Here is a 16561-nt window from a genome sequence, read left to right on the forward strand (position 1 = left end):
GTAATGAGCTCTGGAACTGTAGAAAAGGCGCCGGAGGCTGAGAGCTTGTAGCAGGAACAGCCGGCGGCCATGTTTTTGGAGACCACAAGGTCTCTCTTTTACACATTTGTTTCCGTCTGTAATTTCACGTTCCGTCTTATAGCAGTGCGCATGAATATAACTAGTTACAACAAACTTTATTGATACGCACGTTCAATACATTCTGGTGTGCAGGTAGAGAGCCAGGCTTGCAAAATAGGCAGGTGTGAATATGTCTGGGGGGCCCTAATATTGTCTCCTCAGTGACCCCACACAGAGAATGAAACCACCACCATACCCACACACCAGTTACCATACCTCCCAATCTTTAAAAGGACTGAGAGACAGAATGTGCAGCATGCAAATGTGTCCCCATTTACTTCTAATTTGACACCACCCAGTCCCATCTATTTCCCCTTGTCCCCCCTCACAGTATAATGCCCACCACCAATTGCCTGTACAGTATAAAGCCCCCCACAGTGTACAGACCTCTTTAGTTTATATATACACACATACACCCAGTTTAACCCCTTAAAGGGGTATTCCCATGTACATAATCAGATCTATATTTGTAGATAATTAAAAGTTAAACAGTTTAGTAAATACAAGTAGTTAAAAATTCTGCAGTGTTTTAAAAATTTCCTCTACTATCTTAGTGGTGACAGTCTGTTGTCTTGATCGGTTGCCAATGGATACGACCACAAATGCAGAAACTTTCTATGGTCTGGGACTTGTCAGGGACCCAGCTCTGACTTTCTTATTGTAGCCGGGGTATCAGGCAGGGACACTACATGTATCAGAAGATATCCCGGCCACAATAAGGACATCATGGCTGATTTTCTGACCTTAGAAAGTTCCTGTATTCATCGACTCAAGACAACAAGAGACTGTGACTACTAGATATTTATAGAGAAAATCTTTAAAACGCTGCAAAATGTTTAATTGCTTATATCTGCAAACATGTTAAACTTTTAATTATCTACAAATTAAAAAATAGTTACGTACATGGGAATACCCCCTTAAGGACACAGCCCAAAAGTGCACTAAGGACCAGACCTCGTTATTCAAATGGCACGAACTTTGAGATGTTTTAACTTACACAAGTGATTTTTAGACTTTTTTTCGTGACACATTATACTGTACTTCTAGGCCTGACAACAGGCAGGGTGTGGGCTTACTTCTGTCACCACAGTGCATTTTTCAGGTCATTCCACCGGTAGCCTCACTCACATTCCCCTCATTTGAAATCCATGTTATCAGACTTTTCCCACCCATTCTCCTTACGTGTAGCCGTGATCTACCACTAACAGTGGCCGGGGGACATTCACCTTCTATTTGCTGTTGACAAGCATTTATCCCTTACACTAAACAGCAGCAGGGGTCGGCAGTAGCCCTTGCTAACTGCACTAGACTTCACATGTGTGAAGGCAGCAGGGATTATTAGCTGTCCTTGCTGCAGCTAGTGTGGGGGATCGGGGCTTGGAGACAGACAGGAGGCAAGAGATGACGGCGGGAGGGGGCCATGCTGTAGCACCTACAGGAAGAGATGCCAAACCCATGCTCAGGTACAGTAGTGAATTGAAGCAACTGCTGGACTTCAGCACTGGATGCACTGAAGAATGATGCGGCAGCACACAACATTGCAGAAATTTTTAAGAGAGACGGATGGGAAAACCGCTGCTGACAGTATGAATTTAGCCAGAGATGTTCTCATGCATCTCTGCTTGACCACTTTGTGTAAAGATCCCTGAAAAGTATTGTATTGTTTTATAAAATATACATAGAAAATCCATCCTGTCATAGTTTTCACTGCTCGATCTGAGCTCTGCAGTTAGCCCTTGTTGATCACATGATTTGAAATGGTTTTTGCAGCAGTATCACCACATAGCTGCTGACAATAACCATCCATATTCAGTATACACTACTTTCTATAAATTTCATATGCGGATTGTCTTTTCTTAGGTTGTCACATCAATATTACATTGGTGGGGGTCCCATGCTCAGCGCCCCTGTCAATCCACTGCCTGTGTGGCCTCTTCACACAGCTGACTGGATGCTGAGTGTCGACCATTGATCTATTGTAATATCGAGGGTCTATCCTTAAATATGTTGGGGTCAGTCACTTAACCCAGAGTCGGAGAATTAGCAGAGGAGGCAGAAAATCTAAACTCAGCACAGCAGGGAACCAGAATGTACTGTATAATACTAAGGGTGTTTATATGGTGCAGAAAGACCATCACATCACCCCTTTAAACAGGTAAATTAGTTTTAGTTTCTATGTAACACAATCAATGCTGAATACTTTAGTGCTGTTGAATAACCTCTTCAAGAAGTCGAGGTCTGTACTGAACCTTAACACTTACAAAACACTAATATGCCAGAAAAAAAACTTTAATGTCAGTCTGCTTAAACTTAACTCACTACATGCAAATAACCAAAAAATACAATGTAGAATTGATTTTATTGTAGCTAATGATGAGCATTTGATACATCATTTCAATGGGTTGTCCAAGAATCAAAAAAACATGGCTGTATATGAAAAAAGAAAAACAACAACAACAACAACAACAAAACAAGCAGAGCACTTCAGTCTGTCCGGCATTGCAGCTTAGCTTCATTAAATTAAACAGGGCTGAGCTGCAATACCACACACAATCTGGTTTTATTTTTTGGGGTGGGACAGTCATGTTTTTGTAACACTTAAAAGCATTATCCAAGACTCAAAATGAATGACTTCTTCTTATAGGAGGTTACTGAAAGGGATCTCCACAGAAGGAGGCCACAATTATATGTGATAAACCTTAGGTTTTCAGGCTGGGTCACAGGTAGTACCTGTAGTACACGGGTCTGCCTTTCCTATTACAGTAACCTACTCTGCCATCCCCCCATAACACAGGTACGTAGCAGTGAACCCTCGGGGGCCGGGTGGTGGTCCATATCATGTGACCTGAGTTTTGGAACCAGCCCAGAAACCTGAGGTTCGTCACCATTAGAAACCAGGGGAAGTTTTGAAACACACCCAGGATAACTTCTTTATCTGAGATTGGTGTGAGACTGTCACCGGGCCCCTGCACTGATCAGCTGTTTTGAGCATAGTCAATGGAGCATAAAGCCGCACTCTCTCAAATGAATAAGAGCTAAGCGCAGCACGGCCACTGCACAGTATATGCAGCAATCTGGTATCCTAAACTGTTCTCTATGCAGCTGATCAGTGCAGGGGCCTGATCACAGACCCCACCACCAATATCATGAACCTATCCTAAGAATAGGTACCGTATTTTTCGGACTATAAGACGCAGCTAGGTTTTAGAGGAGGAAAATAGGGAAAAAAAATTTTGAAGCAAAAACTAGTAAAATATTTAATATATGGGAGTTGTAGTTTTGCAACAGCTGCAAGGCCACATTGACAGGTGACCCTGCAGCTGTACGGGGATGCATAGAGTGTTTTTTTTTTGCGGGGCCAGAAGTACTTTTTAGTTATACCATTTTGGGGAATATCTATTGCTTAGATCACCTTTTATTGAAAAAAAAAACGTTGGTTTATGATATATGATTTTCTACTTTTATATATATATTCTAGGGACAGGAGGTGATTTAGAACTTTTATTATTTCATATTTTTATTATATATTTTTAAAGCTTTTTTTTTTTTTTACTATTTTATTCCCCCCGGGGGCTTGAACCTGCGGTCACTTGATTGCAAGTCCCATAGACGGCAATACAACTGTATTGCCGTCTATGGGACATTCTGTCTATTAGTATTACGGCTGGTCATAGAGACCAGCCGCAATACTAATACAGCAGTGACAGGCCTGGGGGCCTCATTAGGCTCCCGACTCTCACCCGAACAGGTCGGCTCCTGCGATATCATCGCACAGGAGCCGGCCTGCAACTTTACAGGTACGGGGCCGGTGGGGACCGGCCCCGGGGAGAAGGGGCCACCGATACTGACCCGGCATCCGCTGTACTAGAGAGGCGGATGCCGGGGAGGGATAGACGCCGGGGCCTGAGACATCGCTGCCCTGCCCTGCATGAAGCCAGCGGCGGGGGGACGGAGGAGCGGAATAGCAGCATCACTCCTCCCGCTGCTGGCTTCATGCAGGGCAGAGGAGCGCAGCGATGTCGCAGGCCCCGGCACCTGTAATGGCGTCTATCACTTGCCAGCTTCCGCCTCTCTATTACAGCGGATGCCAGGCGCCACATTCGGACTATAAGACGCACCCTTCTTTTCCCCCAAAATTTTGGGGAAAAAAAGTGCGTCTTATAGTCCGAAAAATATGGTAATCAATTTTGGTCTTTAATAATGCATTTAACAACCCATTTACTTTACAGCAATGAAATATGAAAACTGGAAATGTAACAAAACGTTAAAGAGAAACAAATTATAAAGGCTGTGATCTGAATGTCTTAGCATAGACCATAAACATCAGATTGGTTGGAGCGAAGACTCTCAATGGGCACTTAAGCAAGCACTGCAGCATCTTCATTGTACCACCAAACACATAGTAGTGTTGTTCCAGCGCATTGTGGATTCCTCCCACTCCAGTGAGCTCTGCCCCCACCGCTGCCAGGTAAAGAGTCAGACAGAAGGAGGTGAACACTGAAGAGACGGCAGCGCTTACATATCTATAGCTAGCAGGGGTGCTGAGAGCTGAAACCTCCAGTAGCCTGATAATGATGGTCTCTCCTAAGGAATATTGAAGTTCAAGAAAAACTCTTTAAGCTGAGTTCAGAGGTGTTTTTTTGCTCATGATTTTGACGTGGAAGCCGCATCAAAATCCTGACCAAAAAACGTCTCCCATTGAAATCAATGGGTGCTGGTCACTCGCGGAAAAAGGAAGCGACATGCCCTTTCTTTAGGCGGATTCTGTGGCCGGTTCAGCCACGGACATCCACCTGAAGACACTCCCTCCCGATTAGGACCATTTATTTGGGCCTAATCAGGAGCGGAGTGCCACGACTGGATACCGGTGCACTGCACAGCATCCAGTCGCTGCTACCGTTTTTTGGTCTGGAATCCGAGGCGGCCTCCGCGTCAACACCGGATCAAAAACTACATCTGAACTCAGTCTTAGGCCAAGACCCTACGTTGCGGAAACTCAGCATTTTTTTTCTGCAGATTGAGGTGGATTTTTTTTTTTAGGGAAAGTCCAGAGTGGATTTAACCAATAGGAAATGTCCAAGTGCTTCCTTTATTATATATTACATTCCTTTGGCTCAAACACTGCATCAAAAGAATAATGCATTTCCACAATTTGGGGCCAGAGCCTTAACAGCACAAATGACCTTTAGGCCTTTTTCCAGCAGGCCTCAGTGCGGCATATGATACCGTCTATTTCTCCCACATACAGAACCATCTATTCTCCTAAGGCACACTGCATGGCGCCACAAATCATATAAGGGCATCAGCTTCCACATACATGAATTAAACCCCAATGCAAACAAGAATAGAAAGCAATTTATGACTATTAAACCTTTCTACAGGTATAACCAAAAGGCAACATTCTGAATGGAGCAACCTGAGAGCAAACATTGAAACTGATAAACTTCAATATACTTCTGGTGTCACTTTCCAGATGACCTTTGAAACATGTCCACTATGGTCTGCTGCTTATTACTTGGCCTCAAGACTTTGAGTCCTTCTGATGGTTGCGTTTTCGATGTTGAGCGCCCTACTCTCTCTCGAGGCTGTTGCATACGTTTTTTGGGGGCAGGTTTTTTATTTTCATCTGATGTGTCCCCACTTCCAGGGCTCTCTGCTCTGCTGTTATTGGGCTGTGACATTTTCAGAGGCGTAGTGTGTGATGCTTCTTCCTCCAGAGTTGTTCTCTTAGGGCGCAGCTTGTACTCATCTGGAGATCCTTTATGTCTGCTCACAGAGTTCTGTTCCTTATCCAAAAGCTTCTGCAGCTTCATTGCCAGCTGCCTGTCCTGTTCTTCCTGTATTTTCCTTTGAATGAGAGTCTCTTCCAGTTCCTTGATCCTCTCTGTATGTGATCCTACAACAGAGTTATTCTCCATACTATAGACCTTCTGACGTTTTTCAGCCATGTGACTGTCTACATCTGCAGGGGAATCTAGGGATCGCTTAGCTGCGGTTTTAACCCACTGCTCTGGAGTACTAGTAATAGGACATAACACTGAAGAGCTCCACTGTCCACCATCACTATTGGAAGACATTGGTGGCGATAAGTCTATAGCAGCCATGTTTGATAGTGTCTCACTTCCTACTTTGGTTACAGCATGTGGATCCCTAGAACAGCTGGCTATTTGCAAGTCACTTTGTTCTCCAGGAGAGTATTTTGATAGAGAAGGTATTGGCAGATCAGTATCAGAGTCCTGCATCTTTCTGCCATTAAAAGAAAGACTGAACTGAGGAGACAGAGACGGCATGGAGTCTTCATCAGAGTCCAACAAACATCCATTACTTCCAAAGCTGGAATTGATTTTCTGAAAAGACAGAAAACACATATATGGTGTCAAAGTGTTGTACATTAGAAGAGAAACCTAACACAAATATCGGGATTGCGACTGGATGGAAAAAGGAGGGTTCAATAGCTGGAGACAAGTGATCTGCTTACCTTGAGTGGCTGTGCAACTAGCTCTCTTATGGGGAGATGGAGCTGTACTAGGTCATAGCCAAAGCCCCATATTGTGAATATGCAACTTTTCTGTTGCAGTTTTTGAGCCAAAGCCAAACAGTGGCTAAAATAGGAATGGGAAATATATAGAAATCTATTATACTTCTACCTTTTACTCAATCCACTCCTGGCTTTGACTTAAAAAAATCTACAACAAAATCCACTGCACCCAAAAAGCAATGTGGAAAAGACCACGGCGGAAATGTATCGCATTTTTTTTTCCATATTGCCATACATTGCATAGCAGTTGAATGGGACTGAGCTGTGAAGACACCCAACAGCTAATCTATAAATAGGGGACCAGGGTGTCGACCCTTGTTAATCTTCAACTGATGAGCTTTAAAAAGGCTGCAGAAAGCAATCAAGCCACTGTCAAAAACTGAGCTAACACACGCATATATGCTGCTTTGAAAAGATTTAAATGGGCCTCCAATTTCCTGAGGAAATCTTTAAAAAAAAACACCCTCAGCCATTAACAACTTGATAAACGCACGGATACACAACAACGTATTTGCTTGGGTTTCCTCTAACACATACCAATAAGGAATTTTGATTGTGAGCCCTATTTGAGACAGTGTTGACAATATCTGCAAAGAGCTGCGGAACAGGTTGGTGCTGTATAAGTTATGAAAATAAATCTGAAAGGATTTCGGTCACATGGTAGCTACAGGCATTTTTCAATTTTAATTTTTGAATACAGCTTTCCAAATCCTATAATTTATTTATTTTTTTACTTTTTCATTCACAGTGTCATATGAGGGATTAAAGAGGATCTTTCATGTCCATATATTCAGTTTTATATACCGCTAGAAAGCAGACAGTGTGCTCAATTCAGTGCACTGTCGGCTTTCCCGTTATGTGCCCCTGGAGATATCCTTGCCGTTATAACAGCACCGATCTCTGCCCACCATCAGAAGGGCGTTCCTGGCGGTCTAGCAAGGCTGTGAGGAATGCCCCACACACTTGTCCATAGCGCTGTACTGTCAGAGAGGGCATTACTTACCGCCCAGCGATGACGCTAAACTGTGAGGAACTGCTCCTGACTGTACACGTCCATAGACTAGTACTGGGTGGTGTTCCTCAGCGCTCAGCATCAACCCTGGGTGGTAAGGAATGTGCTCTCTGACAGTACAGGGCTATGGACAAGTACTACTTGGGGTGGGGCGTTTCTCACAGCCCAGTTAAGACTGTCAGGAACGTCCTTCTGACTGTGGGCAGAGATTGGTGCCGAAACGAACGGCACCAATATCTCCAGGCCTGGGATGCAAAACCGGAAAGCCAACAGTACGCTGAATTAAGTGCACTTTTAGCGGCATATAAAACAGCATGTGCCTGATGACATGAAAGGTCCTCTTTAATGTTTGTAAGACAAATTGTTCTTCATAATGATAGAACTGCATATTAAATACAATGTACTGGGACACTGGGAAAAAAAAACAAATAGAATGGGGTGTAATTGGAGAAAAGTCCATTTATTTGACACAAACACATGCTCCTATAACTTTTAATGCATGGCAAAGCACACAAGTATGTTTTGTTTGTTCAGTGCATCAACAGGAAGAAAAATGCTGATGTGAAGCACAGGGATTGTAGACCATCCATGTATCACATTACTGCCACTATAATACACTTACTTTTAAGTCTTCACTCCTTATTTGAGCAGAACTTCTAATATGAATGCTTCCATTAGCTTTTGGGGACAGATACCTGTATGGATTCAAGGCAACACCACAAAAGATTAAACGGGTCAATGCAGAACAAAAGCAACAGGGGATTTCAGGGGCATTCTTTAGTGCTTTATTGATAACGCTATTCGATTAATATCCGATTGATGGAGTTAGGCATCCCCAGTGACCAAAGCTGCAATACTCTGGTACAGTCACTACACAAGCCTTTTGTTTGCATCTCCATAACCTGTATGGTTCTGGTGCCAGAGGCCAATTACTGGAGAGAAAGACCCCACTGACAGGATAGATTTATTAAAAAAAAAAAAAAAAAAAAAAAAAAAAAAGTAAAATCTTTGAAATAAAAAGTAACCTCTTTGAATAAAACAAGGACTATGTGCCCACCAGAAATCATCACAGACTGCCAGATAGCTCTGCCTTTATCGCAGATGATGAAAAGCAGTTACTTTGCCACTTGATCTGACAGACACAATAGTCCATAAGATTTGTAGTTTTTGCAGTTACTAAACTATGGTCACTTGCGAGTCATAATGGAGCCGCACTCTTATCAGCTGACGGCAATGCCACGCTGTGATCTTTGACCGCATGACGTCTTACAGACATGTTGCTGTGGACTAAAAGTCAAGTGTACCCATCATTCTTAATTATTTTCAGAAATAACTACAAGATTTAAGATCTATCACTTCTCCTTCAAAGTCTGTTTTAGTAAGATTTTTATTCTTCATGAAGTTATGCTGAAGCTCCTTTTCTCAACACACTGCAGTACCTCTACAGCTATTATTCCTCCTACAATTTACCATTTTGGAGAGGAAGGGCACCCAACACAATCTGACAGTATCACACTTTGTGTGAGTATACCTCTTTGACAAGGAATAATAGTAACACTCAGCCTCCCCCCCCCCACCGGCATGTGATTCCAGTGATGTGTTGAAGGACATGGCTGTTTGATGCTATGCAAGAGCTAATCCAACATCCTTCTGTCATAGCTGCTTAGCTACTGAATGTCAAACAGCTAAGTCCTTTCAGCATGTCACTAACTTGCAAGTCATTAAAGGCTAGTAAAGTGTAACTAATAACTTAATATAAGAAACAGGTAATAATTGTCCTTACTTTTCAATGTCTCCAGCCTGTTTTGGTTTGGTTTTCATATTTTTGGATGTCTTTGTGCTGGGAGTCTGCTTGGAAACCGCAGACACCTCAATACAGGATGACTGTTCGGATGTAGCAGACTCATTCTATAGGACAAAATAAAAAGCAAAATTTATCTGCACAGAGTTACCAGTTTCTTTATTCCAATTGTACAAATTATCTTTAGTTTACTTGACGTAAAAGCTGAACCCTTACATAAAACGTGTCCTATATAGGTTCTCTTTAAGCAGTTCTACCTTTCATGTTCTCATTAATGTGCAGTATTATATTCTGATAGTGCGCAGATTTCAGCCCACTGTCAGCTTTCCAGTTACGTGCCCCAATGCTGGAGATATCAGTGACGGTAATAACAGATTCTCCCCACTGTTATAAGGGCGGGACTTACAGCCTAGTCATTGTTGGGCTGCGAGGAACACCCCCCACCCCCTGACTGTACGCTAACAGTACAGTGCAAGCCGGCGGTTTCTTCTATTGCCCCCCTACTTCTACTTATGTGGTTTATATCATGGGTAAGCTGTACTTCCATTTATTAATATGATAGACCTGCTGTGTAACCTCTGCTGCCGTTTATTAAGTCTTTTACAATCTACTTTGTGGCCATTTTTTTTTGTCTAAAAGTACTCAATGCTTACATACTTTTAGCTTAATTGCACTCTTACCTTATTGCACTTTGTACTATATATACTATAGGATAAATTTGGCCTCCTTTTGGCAGCATTTGTATAATCTGGCCTTATGCTTTAGCTTACCTTGCTGGTTCATGTGGTAGATATATATCCTGTTTACCACTCACGTGTAACTACATCTAATAACTATCCTGGGCAGTATTGGACTCTTTGCTGTGCTCTTTTTTTGTATAGTTATCTGTGTGTTACTCACATCATCTATTTTGTATAACTTTTTAATGTGATACTATTAAAATTTGTATATTCCTATTACGAGTTTTGGTCTATTTTTTACCTCACTAATTTGAGTGTCTGTATACCTATTTCTTTGTTTTTTCTCTATTAGTTTGTGGTATAGACACGATTTTGGATGTAGGACCCTACTTTGGGAACATACTATGTCTCAAAACTATATTTAGTTTTTCCCTCTTATGTGCTAGGTTTGTTTTTATCTTGTACGCTAACATAGCCTTGTACTGTCAGAGGGGGTGTTCCTTATCGCCCAACAATGACACTAGACTGTAAGGCAGTGGGGAGATGTTGTCTTTCTAGCAGTACGTAATACCGCACATTGATATGGACATGAAAGGTTCTCTTTAAAATAAATGATACGCTCTGCAGGGGAGACTTCCACCGTCTCTTCAAGTAGACAACCCTACATCTTGATGCTGGTTGCATATTTTGGTGGGTGATAAGGCCACTAGAACAGGAAAGTGATAGAATTGCCTAATATTTTTAACTTACCATATCACTGTTTAGCATCCAAGCTAACTCTTCATCCCGCTTTAGCTGCTCTTGCAGTTGCCTCTGTGCAGACTCCAGACGTATCCGTTGTTCTTCCTCTTCTTCAGCTAACAATCTACGAATATACTCTTCACTTGCCCTACGTTCTTCTGCTTCTCTGTTAAGTCGCTCAGCTTCAATCTGAGCAGAGGGGATACAGAAAGAAAACAAAAGGCAGTTACAATTAAAAGATCATCCAGCCAAATACCCTTATGGTATATTCATAGCTTGTGCCATAAATGCTAATAGATAACTGTGAGCATGAGTCTGTCATACTTAGGGGGTTCAGGCAGCTTCTTAACATCTATCATGAAATCCAACATGCCCATTCCTAAATTCCCTGACATCTGCCTTCACGAAAGAGCAGGAAGGCATATGTGCTAAATATATTCTCATCAGCCTTTTATCAAGTTTGTGGCTAGCTATAGTCTTCAAGACAATAAATAACCATTACATTATAATAAAATACATCTGGTGAGCAGACAGATTGTTGAATAAAAGGAGAACAGTATCATAACTATAAGCGGGCCATATGCTCTTAACCTTGTGTTAGAATCTGTGTATCGCTGGGTTCACACCAGCGTTTGGGTCTCCGCTTTCAGTTTCCATCTTCTGCAGGCAGAAGACGGAAACCTGTCATGCCGAGTACGACTGTGAGCGCCGGTGAGCGTTTTATGCTCTCTGTGGCGAATCCATATGTTTAGATGCCTTTAATAAATACGTGATTTCTCTTCATCCCATTGAGTGCTAGAAAATTTCTCCTATACCTTAGCACTATGTTTAATGGAAACACCTTTAAATGCTCCCAGCATATATATTAAATTATAGAATATTATATTCTGTCTGGTGAATGGAACCTAGAGGGTCTTTTTAGCCTATGTCAACCTGGTATACTTTTATTTTAATTAAAAGATGATGGTAGGGAAAGTATTGTTACTCTAATGTTTTTAAACACAGCATGTTTACATTTAACCCCTTAGCGACCCTTGACGTAACTGTACGTCATGGGTCGCATGGGGATGTATGGAGCGAGCTCACACGCTGAGCTCGCTCCATACAGGGCAGATGCCGGCTGTATAATACAGCCAGGACCTGCCACTAACAGCAGCGGTCGGTGCCCGAGCCGATCGCTGCTGTTAACCCTTTACACACTGCGGTCAAACGTGACCGCAGTGTGTAAACGGCGCCGGCGGCACGGGCGCCGCCATGTTTCCCCGATCGCCGCCCTCCTGAACGTCACATGAGGGCGGTGATCGGTTGCTATGACAGCCGGAAGCCTATTGAAGGCTTCCAGGCTTGTCTCTGCACTAGATCTATTAGACGATGCCAGAGGCATCGTGTAATAGAAGTGCTGGGATTCTGCTATTCACTGCAGTACTGTAGTATTGCAGTGAATAGTATGAGCGATCAGACCCCCTAGGTTTCAAGGTACCTAAGGGGTCTGATCATAAATGTAACAGAAGAAAAAAAAAAGTTTTTAAAAGTATTAAAAAAATAAAAAATATATAAAAGTTCAAATCACCCCCCTTTCCCTAGATTAGCTATAAAAGTAATTAAAGAACATTAAACATAAACATATTAGGTATCCCCGCGCTCCAAAATGCCCGAACTATTAGAGTATTAAAACATTTATCCCGTACTGCGAACGGCGTAGCGGCAAAAAAAATAAAAACCGCCAAAAAGCGTTTTTTTCAACACTTTGCCTCCTATAAAAAATTGAATAAAAAGTGATCAAAGCATCAGATCTTTCCCCAAATGGTATCAATAGAAACGACATATTGTCCCGCATAAAAAGACACCACAACCAGCTCCATACATGGAAATATGAAAAAGTTACAGGTGTTAGAACATGATGACAATTTTTTTTTTCTATTTTGCAAAGTTTATCATTTTTTTAAAAGTATCAAAACATTTCAAATACTATATACATTTGGTATCACCGCGTTCGTACTGACACGTAGAACACAGGTAACATGTCATTTGTACCAAACAGTGAACGCTGTAAAAATTAAACCCATAAGAAAATGGCGCAAATGCATTTTTTCTCCAATTGCACCTCATTCTGAATTTTTTTTCCAGCTTCCCAGTACATTGCACAGCATATTGAATGGAGCCATTACAAAGTACAATTTGTCCCGCAAATAATAAGCCATCATGTGACTCTGTGAACTGAAAAATGAAAAAGTTATGGCTCTTGAAATGTGAGGAGGGAAAAACGAAAATGCGAAACCAAAACATGGCCTGGTCCTTAAGGGGTTAAAAAAAAAAAAACAAAAAAAAAAACACACACCACTATACAATGATATTTTTCATTGACATTAGAAACAGAATTTTGGAGACTTTCTTTTTTTTTAGCAACAAAATTAGAAAAATCTTACCTTGCTAATTTCAGCCTCATATTCTTGACGGATTTCTCCAGGTTTGCATATAAGACGATCTGGATAGGAGGCTAAACCTTAAATAGAAAAACAAGTTTTAGGCTGGTGTCTTTGGAGTACAGCCCCTTCATGATGTGTCACATTTTCTGCATAACAGTCACCACATTTTACGCAAGTGGGCAAAGCATCAAATTTACTCTAATTCACACAAAAAAACTGGCATGAATTATACTTGAAAACTATGCCAATTCCTGAAAGGCCCAGACTCCAGTTATGGCACATGGGAGTGGCCCTGAATCACTAAGGAGCCAGAGCTTCTTAATAATTCAGGTACATCTGGGAACTTCCTTAAGACTGGTCTACAAGATAAATACCCAAGATAAATGAACACTTATGTCTACTATTACTCTCTTACCATCTTCAAAATCATCTTCTGCAGAGTCCTGTCCATGGACCCGGCGCTCACACTCCTCTGGGTACTGACGCTGGATGATTTCCCACAGTTCCTTATCAATTAGAGTACCAGATCGTGCACTCTTACGTGCCCAGTTGGAAACTCGATGCCTACAGTAAGGACAACACAAGCTTGCTTTTTCTACGGTTGACTGAAAGCACGGGTGGCACACAGTGTGACTGCATGGCAATGTCACTGGTTCCACAAGAATCTCCCGACAGATACCACAAATGCATTCAGATCGTGGCAGAGGATTTTTTCTTTTCTTCGACATACTGGACTTAAAGAGTGACCATCATCTGTAGACCAAAGATGAAACGAATCAGAAACTGTAGAATACTAATAAACAATAAGAGTGTGCCAGGTTACTGTTTACACTTGCCACAATGTACACTAGACCAACAATCAGGTTTTTTTGTCCTGTACTAGAATGAATTGACTGCTGCCAAATACAGCACAAAGCACTACCCTGTGACAGAGCTCAGCTCCAAATGACTCAGCAGACGTGGCCAATGGCAGCTTCTACAAGAGGAGGGCACAGGATGACCTGATATACCTTTATTTTATTTAAAGATGATGATAGGGCAAGTACTGCTATCTGATGTTTGTGAACACAGGATATCCCAGACATCTTATCAGACAGGTATGATATATTATGTGGATATGTCAATGTCTAGAATAGGAATATTCATCTAAAGGATATCTGTCACCACTCCTGACAAACTTGTTTTAGCAAATACTTGTATTTACTATAAAATATTTAAGGAAATCTAACATTGGAAGATCACATTTTTAAGTAATGCCATGTTGGAATAATCTTTATACAGAAATCGTGCAGCTGCTGACATGGGAAGTCGGCCGTAACTACAGCCGAGCTCCTAGAGAGAAGGCAGGGAGGGTTTATTACCTTCCCTGCCTTCTCAATCGCTGTATACACAACTATGGGTGCCGCCATGATGGGGCTGCCCTCTGACCCAACGGTCACATGATCTGCCGGTGTCAGTGTCTTACAAGAGCTGCTGGTTCGTACAGGACCCAGATCAGCTCTATTGGTCTTAAAACAGTGTGCAGGAGACTGTATTCTGCTGAAACTGAGGTTAAATGTACCCAACCCCAATTACAGGGGAAACCAGTCTCCTATTCAAAAAAAAAAAAAAGTGATCAGATGTCCCCAAAGGTCTGTTATGACCTTATGGGGACAAATAATACGCCAATAAGACACCATAATTAAAGGTTATAGCCCCACTCCGGACACCATACAAAATAAAAATTATCATAACGGAGAGGAAAAACTATTTTATAAAGTTTTTTAGTAGTGCTTTGTGTTATTAAATAAATAAAAAAGGTGAAAACCAGACACAATTTCTCTCCTTTTTTTTTTTTTATATTTTCCCAGATATAAATGAGTAAAACACAAGCAAAAATAAAAATAAGCCCTATATGTCACAAAAAACAAAAAACAAAAAAAAACAACACATTACACATATGAGAACTAAGTTACAGGCCCCAAAACCACACGTACAGAAATAAAAAAGAGAATGTGTCTGGTCCGGGACCACAACTTGGCCCGGTATTGAAGTGGTTAAAGGGAGGGCATCACCAAACCCCAGCCCTGCAGATAGATAGGTTAGGGTCACCCGATTCCATGTTGTCCCCTTGTGCATGGCAGCCACTGTTGCAAAAATAATGGCGGTTTTGCCAATATGTTAATTGTTCCAAGATATATAGCATCGCATTGAAAACTTTACCATAATTTGCATACTGACAAACCAGCAATAATTCCCTCATTTACAAGGGGAGGACCATAACCTATCTATCTGTGGGGTTGGGTTGATAATATTGGGCTATGGTGACAGTGCAGTCGTGCGCCTCCATGATCACCACTATAGTAATGTATATGGCCCTGATGGCTCCATGATGAGGAAAGTACATTGACAAAATAACACAATAGAGCTGTAGTCACACAGTAGCCAGAGGATCAGTATCCTATATTATATACAGTGAGACTACATCACTCAGTATGGTATAGCTGGAGCTTCCTGTAAACATGTCTGCCCCCTCCCCAGAGACATGAATGCCTTGTACACACTGTCAGGGCAGCGGTCACTATACACAAGCTATTGGCAGGCGTGTCTGTACAAGCCCAGCATGCGATGAGGCAGCATAGACAGGATACCAATGTCCCCCCTATGTACAGGACTGTACTAACCGCCAGCTACGAGGCCGACACCCCGCTATACAACTCAGGGAACCCCGGAACAGTCACTTCGCGATCACCAATCTGGCGCCAAAACACGAGCGCAAATCACCTCAGCACACACCCGCCAAATCCACTGCACATAAGCCTCCACTAGAGGAAAAACTGCACAGCAGGCCGCCATTTTCTTGTAGACCAAGAAATTCGCTTAAAGCGCAGTATTTGCACTGGAGAGTCTTGAGGTCAGCGTTATTGCCTGTCCATAAAATAACTCACCAGGTCTCAGAACGTGGATTTCCAGGCTAAAATGGGGAGAAGGGTATGCGTGGCTGTTAGTCTACCTATATGTTACCTGGTCGGCCACAATAGGATATTAAAATTCACATTATTAATCCACCAAACCTTCAAGCTATGAGCCCCTGTAATAAAAAATACAAATGTAGTCACTCCCCATTACTAAACCTTACAGTGAAGCTTCTTGTGTGCTGTCCCCAATATAGCGGCGCCTCGTACCTGCCAGTAGTAAACATGGCTGCCGCCTGCAGTAATCACAGCCTTCCTACCACAGTCAGTAAGCGCCGCCCCCAGTCAA

The 16561-nt window shown here is 42.1% G+C and overlaps 1 protein-coding gene across 4 annotated transcripts; it reads right to left on the reverse strand.

Moving 5' to 3' along the window:
• Nucleotides 1-4152: 4152 nt before the first annotated feature.
• Nucleotides 4153-16524, reverse strand: RNF168 (ring finger protein 168). 4 transcript variants are annotated; one of them, XM_075269009.1, is made up of 7 exons: nt 16483-16524; nt 13734-14071; nt 13319-13395; nt 10902-11081; nt 9454-9578; nt 8293-8365; nt 4153-6467 (listed from the first exon to the last, which is right to left on the reverse strand). In XM_075269009.1, the coding sequence occupies exons 2-7, from the start codon at nt 14044-14046 to the stop codon at nt 5583-5585; spliced, it is 1653 nt and encodes a 550-aa protein (XP_075125110.1). In that variant the 5' UTR covers nt 14047-14071; nt 16483-16524; the 3' UTR covers nt 4153-5582. The 4 variants fall into 4 exon arrangements, with proteins under 4 accessions (XP_075125110.1, XP_075125108.1, XP_075125111.1 ...); XM_075269007.1 differs by having other exon boundaries at nt 16437-16502; XM_075269010.1 differs by lacking the exon at nt 16483-16524 and adding an exon at nt 16246-16257.
• Nucleotides 16525-16561: the final 37 nt, after the last annotated feature.

This window comes from Leptodactylus fuscus, chromosome 3 (genome assembly GCF_031893055.1).
Source record: "Leptodactylus fuscus isolate aLepFus1 chromosome 3, aLepFus1.hap2, whole genome shotgun sequence".
Lineage (NCBI taxonomy): Eukaryota > Metazoa > Chordata > Amphibia > Anura > Leptodactylidae > Leptodactylus > Leptodactylus fuscus.